The sequence below is a fragment of the Mus caroli genome, chromosome 2 (assembly GCF_900094665.2).
Source record: "Mus caroli chromosome 2, CAROLI_EIJ_v1.1, whole genome shotgun sequence".
Lineage (NCBI taxonomy): Eukaryota > Metazoa > Chordata > Mammalia > Rodentia > Muridae > Mus > Mus caroli.
Genome location: NC_034571.1, coordinates 159,241,916 through 159,249,780, shown reverse-complemented (window position 1 = coordinate 159,249,780; position 7,865 = coordinate 159,241,916). Strand labels below are relative to the sequence as shown.

The 7,865-nt window shown below is 49.1% G+C and overlaps 1 protein-coding gene across 2 annotated transcripts in view; it reads left to right on the top strand.

Moving 5' to 3' along the window:
- B4galt5 (beta-1,4-galactosyltransferase 5) overlaps positions 1 to 7,865 on the top strand; it is a 48,278-nt gene that overhangs the window by 27,434 nt on the left and 12,979 nt on the right. The window contains exons 1-2 of one of the 2 annotated variants that reach the window (XM_021152240.2): positions 1,293 to 1,853; positions 7,448 to 7,582. In XM_021152240.2, coding sequence (XP_021007899.1) covers positions 7,465 to 7,582 — 118 coding nt within the window. In that variant the 5' untranslated portion in view covers positions 1,293 to 1,853; positions 7,448 to 7,464. Of the gene's footprint in view, positions 1 to 1,292; positions 1,854 to 7,447; positions 7,583 to 7,865 lie in introns of those variants that run through there. The other variant, XM_021152230.2, reaches the window with a different exon arrangement.

The following is a 7,865-nucleotide window of genomic DNA, read 5'->3' as shown; positions in this document are numbered from 1 at the left end:
GGCAGAGGCAGGCGGATTTCTGAGTTCGAGGCCAGCCTGGTCTACAAAGTGAGTTCCAGGACAGCCAGGGCTATACAGAGAAACCCTGTCTTGAAAAACCTAAATAAATAAATAAAAGATTGACAAGTTTGTAGGGTTGTTTGCAAGGCACTGCATAGCTGTTGATTAAGTTGACTGGAAACAACCTGCGATGAACTAAGTGGCTTTTGTGTCTGGGATCAGAAGGCCTTGGGGAGCAACAGGCAGTTTCTCCCCAGTTAGCTTGAAATGAAAGCCTGTGTTTGCCCTTTGGCCTGTGTGATTCCACTTCCAGTTTCCTTAAATGCTTTCTGTTGCTCCAAAGCATTTAAAGGATGTGATGTGTGCGTGCAAATTCTGCAGCCAAAAGTCTCCTTGTATTTTAGAGGAAAGAGATGTAGCTTTTTATTTTTCCTTTCTAAAAATCAATCTTTTTCTTGGTTTGTTTACCTGTTTTTGATATGGGGTCTCACTATGTAACCTTAGGCGGCCTTCCTCTGCCTCCGGAGAGCTGGGATTAAAGGTGTGGATTACCAGGAATGGCTTTAAAAGAAACAAAAACAAAACAAACCAGGGTCCCATGTAGCCCAGGCTAGCCTCAAACACTTATAAAGATGATGATGCCCTTGAATTCCCAATCCTCTTGACTCAGGTCTCTGCTGAGATTACAGCCCTGAACCACCACATTTGCTTTTTATAACTTTTTTTTTTTTAAAGATTTATTTGTTGGGGCTGGAGGGATGGCTCAGCAGTTAAGAACACTGACTCCTTTTTCAGAGGATCTGAGTTCAATTCCCAGCAACCACATGGTCGCTCACAACCATCTGTAATGGGATCCGATGCCCTCTTTTGGTGTGTCTGAAGACAGCTAGAGTGTACTCATATACATAAAATAAGTGTCTGTGTTTGAGTGCAGGTGTGCCTGTGTGTGCTCTCATGTGCGCCTGTGTCAGATGGCACCAAGCATGGCACCTCTTCAGTCACTTTTCCCCTGTGCCTCTGAAGCAGATTCTTTTCCAGGGACCTAGAATTTGAGTTTCCTCAGCTAGACTCAAAGCCAGCCAGCCTCAGGGATGCCCCTGTCTATGCATGCCTTGGAGCTGGAGTGCCAGGTTCATTGAGTGGATGCTGGGATCTGAATTCTGGTTCTTATGATTGTTCAGTGAATACTAACTGCTGAGCCATCTTTCTCTAGTTTAAAAAGAAACTCATGTTTGTCATAACCTGTCTCTATGCTGTCTCAGTGTGTGCAGTGAGGAAATTTGAAATGTTTAAGTCGATGACTGTCATTTGAGCATCAAGTTTTTAAAACTGTAAATCTCTGAAGGTGCTCGGAATGGCTCCTGGCATGTTGTGTTGGTGCCTGACACTGAAGAATACTGGGAATCAGTTGAGCATGTGACCCTGACAGTAAAAAGATCCTATCAGAGAATAACACGAGGATGGTTTGGGGCACTTGGGAGACTGGACTGCAGAGACAGCCCAGCTGTGAAACCTGGCTTTGCCAGGTCAGATGACCTAGGCAGACCTCTGTTCCTGCTTCTGTGACTCAAAGGCAACAAATAGCCTGCAAGTCAGTGACCTCAGAGGTCTCACACACAGGCGTTAGGAAACTCAGCAGTGCAGCAGGAAGCACACTGACTCCATAGGAAGCCCGGAGAAGCAGGATCAGGGAGTTCATCTTCCCTGACAGCCCAGGGAGAGCTGGGACTCTGTAACCTCTGGTGCTTAGGGTGGGATTCAGTTATTCAGAAACACAGCTGATGTCAGCCATAGACGTCAGAGCTCTTTGAAAGGACTCCACACACTGGTGGCACATTACTGTCTTTTGACAGGTGAGTCTTGGTCCTCTGTGATACCCATGTGACAGAGACATCACCCCGGGTGCCTTCCAGAGTGTAGGTCTTGAAGATCAAACAGGTTACAGATTTTTAACCCATTTACCCATCACACAGACCAAGTCTGAGCCTTATTGCTGTGAGGACCAGGTTGAACTGAAGACCATCGTTTTGCTTCTGCAGGAATGGTCAGAACTCACTGTGCAGAGCAGGTTCTTCCAGTCGCAGCTTTGCAGGAAGGAGCAAGTCCTAGGGTTGGCTTTGGATGGAACTTTGGTGTTTCAGCGGGGGTGGGGATTTATTTGTTCTGAGTATTGATTAGTTGGCCCACTGAGGTCTAGTCCTGGACACTTCCTACAAGGCCATGGCTTTCAGCATGGTGCTCACACCCGAGACGGCTCCCCACTGTGCTGTGCCTGGCTCCCTAGGCACACTAACCAGTGCACAGGTCTACAGTAAAGACTCCTGCGTGGGTTTGCTCTTGATCTCTCTTTGCCTCTTGGCTTCATTACGACCCGTTATTTTCCTCCCAATCTGGTAGTTAGGGATTTTTTTTTTCTGTGTGTGCAAGAGTCAATTGCAGGTGGATTAGAACCCAGGAGGAAAGAGGAGACGCCAGCTCTGTGCCTGGAAATGCTCCGGGAAAGCCACAGCTTTGAGGAAGAGTTTATTTTTCTTATCTGTGCTATGGTTATAAGAGATTCCTCAGTGTAGGCATGGGGCCGGGTAATAATTAGTGTCATCCATCAGCAAGGCTGATCTGTGCTAAGTGTCACTTTAGCAGCCCACACACGACAGCGGCCTTCCTTAACTGGTGCCTGCTCTGTGCTGTCTCAGCCTCCCCCAATCCCATGCTTTCTCCCGCTTCCACAAGAGAAGGCTAAAGTCTGTGGGAGGCATTTGCTGACTGCGCTGGGCACCTCACAGTTGGCTATCAAGCTAAAATGGGCTTTTAAACTGCAGTTCAACCAGCGTTGATCAGAACCACGCTGGTGGGAAGTACTGCTTGTCAGTGTGAAGTCACTCTCTGTCCCGGAGCACTGGGCTTTGTAGTTACGAGATTCTGACTTCACTAACCACATGGCCAATACTCTAAAAGTCATTTGCAACAAAACGTGTTCGCTGGTATAGAAAAAGGGTTAAGACAATATCTTCTCATAAAGTCGATGGGTGACATAGGGGTTCAGACTGGAGGTCCGTGTGTCTGCTTGGACATTGGCTTGTTTGTTTGTTTGTTTGTTTGTTTTTCGAGACAGGGTTTCTCTGTATAGCCCTGGCTGTCCTGGAACTCACTTTGTAGACCAGGCTAGCCTCGAACTCAGAAATCTGCCTGTCTCTGCCTCCCAAGTGCTGGGATTAAAGGCGTGTGCCACCATGCCCGACTGGACATTGGCTTGCATGACTAAGTTTAGTCATGACTTATAAGTTTCTGCATGCTGTTCATCTTGGTGACTTGTGCATATAACAGAAGGGTGCGATACTTGTAGAGTCCTGTACAGTCTGTCACTGCCGGTCACTTGGTGTTTGACAGGAGGGAACTTAGCAGCTTCTCTAATAAGATTAAGGGGATTTTTGCCTCCAGCAAGCTTCGTATGAATTAGTAATACACTGTGTATGGCTGTTCTCTACCCATAGTTAGCAGATCTCTAGTGATTTTAGCCAAGGACTGGTAGGTTTATTACCAGAAATACCCGAAACAGATTTTCTGCCAGCTGATTCTGTAGAGTCTGTTGATGTTTCTGGTGACATGTCAGGGTCAGGTGCTGGTTTGGGGAGTAGCAGGAGCCTTGAGCTGTCTGCTGTGGAGCCTTCTGATGGGGGGCAGGGCTGCAGTTGGCAGTTTTTGGGTAGCAGATGAACAGCTTGCTCTCTGCATCTGGACTGTCAGCATGGGCACCAGTGTTGTCATTGTGGACAGCTGAGTCTGTGCTAAGGACAGACTCAGCTGTCCACAATGAGTGCACAATGAGTTGGAGGTTAAGATGATGTAGGAGGGACACACAAGGAAGTGGGGTTGTCTGGAGGGGCTGGGAAAGTTGAGTAACAAATTTTGTCAAACGTTACTGGGGAACATTTTGGGCCCAGTCCAAAGTGGAATTTTCTTTGCAGATGGCAGTGTACTGCAGATTGCCTGAGTTCTTGGAAATCATTCTTTCTGCATGGTGTTTGTTAGATGGTGCTGGTCCTAGGCAGGCTGAGTCTGGATCTGTGACTGTTTCCCTTTGTTTGGCAATATTTGCCTTCTTGTTCTTTTTCAGGGTTGGGCATATTCCTGTGGTTAAAAAGAAAAGCTTTAGTGAGTGTGTGTATACATGAATTTCTTAGTCAAATGACAGGACTCATTCAGGAGACAGTATTCACAAACTATTAGTAAAACACATTGCAAGACAATTGAAATTTTTAGTGAAACGTATTACTTATGAGGGATGGAAGTTCTCAAGAGTCAGGTCTCCTACAACCTGAATCCAGGCGTCAGATTCAGGTGGTCAGGATTCACCAAAGCACCTTTATCCAGAGAGTCAGCTTGACCCCAAAGCCAGGCCTAAAAGGGGACCCTGAACTGCAGAGGAGTCCAAGGTCAGCGGAGCACTAGCTAACAAGCACACACACATCCACTTCTTGCTGTCCTAGCTGTTTCACACTCTGACCTCCTCACGGCGATGGACTGTAATGTAAGCAGGCAGGGCTTGTAAGCAAAGCGAAGCCTTTCTACCCTAGCTGGTTTTTTTGTCAGGGTGGTTTCTATCACAACGACAGAAAAGGGAGGCTGGTGTTGGTTTCCTCGAGAACTCTGTGTTGACTGCGTTTGAAGGTTTCTTGAGATTTATATGTCAGAGAGGAGACCATCGTGGATCAGTTGTAGCAGTAGTGAACCGGCTAAGTCTAGAAAGTTCCATCTAGTTTTGTGTAGGACGGGAACACTGTCTAGTCTGGCTCGTCCTGATAACCGTTTCATGGAAGCCACAGGGTTCCCTTGTGACAGCACAACAGCAGGATGTTTATGTAAGAGAAAAATAAAAAACAAAAAGGAAAAGGAAAAACAAAACAACTGTAGTTGGGGAGGGTGACACACACCTAAAATCTCAGTGCTAGGGCTGGGGCTGGAGGGTTGTGAGTTTAAGGCCAGCCTGAACTACACAACCAGTTTAAGGTCAGCCTGGGTCTTTAGGGAGACCCTGTCTCAAAAGAACCAAAAAGCAGGGCTGTCTGGGGAGATGCTCCCTGGATAAAGCACTGTGTTGCAAGAGTGAGGACCTTAATCCAGCACCCGCATAAAGGCTGGGTGTGGTTGGTGTGGCCCTGAAATCCCAGCACTCAGCTGGCAGAGACCAGAATTGATCTCCCAGAGCTCACTGGCTGGCCAGCCGACACAACTGCTGTTAGAGTCCTTGTCCTTAAAAATAAGGTGGCGAGAGATGGGAGGTGAAGACATGATGCTTCCTCCATAGACACTCTACTTATCCCACAAATGCAAACCAGACAGAGCTCTGAGTGGTAGAGCCAGTAGGAGCCGTGGTTCATCCTACCCCTCTCAGTCGCTGCTGAGGGTGCTCGGAAGTCACTGCAGTGTGGATGGATGTCTCCTTAGGAAGATCAAGAGAGACAACGAAGGCACAATAACTGTGCACCTTGTAGCACTGTGTCTCCCTCCAGGTGTGCCCTCGGGCTAGCCACATTAGTGTTACCAGTGAGCTTGATACAAGTTCTAGGTCCAACCCTGATGCTCCAGTTCATGTGCCTGGGGGGGCAGATGCATGATCCTGGCTTTCTGAGCCCTCCTTGAGGACGGCTACACCAGGGGAGCACCTCTGTTGGCAGAACCTTTGCAGCACACGGGTGGGGAGGATTGTCTGCCGTGCCTGGGCACTCTGCTCCTTCCCTAACCGTGTGTCTAGGGCCAGAGAGAGACCTAGTGGTAAAGTGCTTCCAAAGAGCCTGAGTTCCGTTCATGGCGCCCATGTGAAAGAGCCAAGCGTGTGAAGCCGTCCATGTGCTTGTACAGCCCCAGGCAGGGGAGACCTGAGTGTCTTTAGTACTCACGAGTCAGCCAGTCTTGCTTAATTGGTGAGTTGCAGGCCAAAGAGAAGCCCTGTTTGAAAGGAGGAAGATGCCGTTCCGAGGATAACACTCAAGGCCCGTCCTCTTGTAACTTTCATAGCAGACCTGCACATACAAGCACCCCACCCTCATCTATTGAAGGAACGGCTTGTTTCTAAAATGATTTCCAACAGCTGGTGTAACAGTCTGTTGAAAATGAGGGGAGACTGGGTTATCCTCAGAAAAACGCCCCAGAAGCAAGTGAGAGATCTCCTAGGAAGTTTAAGTCTTGTGTTTGATGGATGAACGAACGGTGGCATGCCCTCCTGCCCTGCCCCTGCCCTGCCCCTGCCCCGCCCTGCCCCGCCCTGCCCTGCAAGGTCATAGAAAAGGAGAAGCTAGTCTTGTGCACAGGCTTCTCAGCGCCACATCTTAGAGATTCTGACGCTCTCCAGCCACTGGAGAACAAGCCTGATCTGTTCTGGTTTTGCAGAGTGTGGATGGGTGTGTGTGTCTCCAGCACAGAGCACTCTTGCACACTGTGGCCTCAGTGCTGAAGCTCTTCTCAGTGTGGACCAGGCTCGGGCTGAGTGCCTGGGGTCTCCACACTGAGATGTTTTGTCCCGAGCCATTCCACTGCCAGTGTAGCATCAGACTCTGGCTAAGTGGAGTGACCTGGCGTCCCTTCAATCCTTACCGCCTGTTCTGTGTGGGGCATGGTGATAATAACAATGCCTGTCAATTGGATACAGCTTGTTAAGCCGGAATTGGCAGCCCAAGGCCATGTGTGCTGAGCACAGAGGAGTGCCAAGACAGTAAACCCTGTACAACAGCCGGAGGCCACGTTGGAAGCCAGCCAGGTGTTAAAGATTCCACCTCAGACATTTGCAGGGAAGACTTGTAAGCCACTCCTGTCCCTGTGACGGGGACTGAGTCACGTGGAGTAGCTGCCCAGGAAAGAGGATATTACTTCTGGGGTGTGGCTGCCTCCTGTAAGCCTAAGTGAGCAGCCACACCGTGAGGGTGACTGGTCCATTTACTACAGAACGTCTTAGCTTACTCCAGTTACCTGAAGAGCACTCAGCCTGTGCGTGCCTCACTGCCTTGGGTGTTGGTGGATGGGCAGGACATCTTACTCCATCATTCTCCACAGACTTCCATGCTGGGGTGGGGGAGGGGTGGGCAAGAGTGGCCTGTAGCTTCATTCTGAGTGCTGAGCAGGGTTAAAGTGGATGTGTGCTGAGAGCAAGCAGAGTCCTTTGAAAGTGTTTCCGTTGGTCTGTAGAGGTTGTTCTGATTGTCACTGTGCTTGAAGGCACTGTGAATGTCTGCAGTTCAGGTGGGACGTAACTGCACTTAATGCTTTCCTACACCTGTGTGGGGTTGACTGAGATTCCCCCTGAGCCCTACCCAAGAACTGTGAGTATCCTGAATCCTGGGTGGGAAACGGGCATGAGACTGGGAAGGTGTTAGAGCTGAGAGAGGCTTGAAAGGTTCAAAAGGAGAGAAAGCCCCAGCGTTGTGTCACCTCTCTTCCACCTGCTTTTCCACAGTGAACACCTACCTCTTCATGGTGCAGGCTCAAGGCATCCTGCTGCGGGACAATGTGAGGACCATAGGTGCCCAGGTGTACGAGCAGGTGGTCCGCAGCGCCTATGCCAAGAGGAACAGCAGCCTGAATGACTCAGGTAAGCCAGACAAGAGGGCCCTGAGGAGTGTGCACCCAAGACAGGCAGGGAGGGCTCAGTCAGGAGTTATCACCACAAGAAAAGACAGGCTAGTCCAGAGGTCACCCCAGCTCTGTTCAGGATGTGTGAGGTGATTAGAAGGCTGCATTTCCTTCCTTCCTTCCTTCCTTCCTTCCTTCCTTCCTTCCTTCTTCCTTCCTTCCTTCCTTCCTTCCTTCCTTCCTTCCTTCCTTCCTTCCTTTTTTCTTTCTTTCTTTCTTTCTTTCTTTCTTTCTTTCTTTCT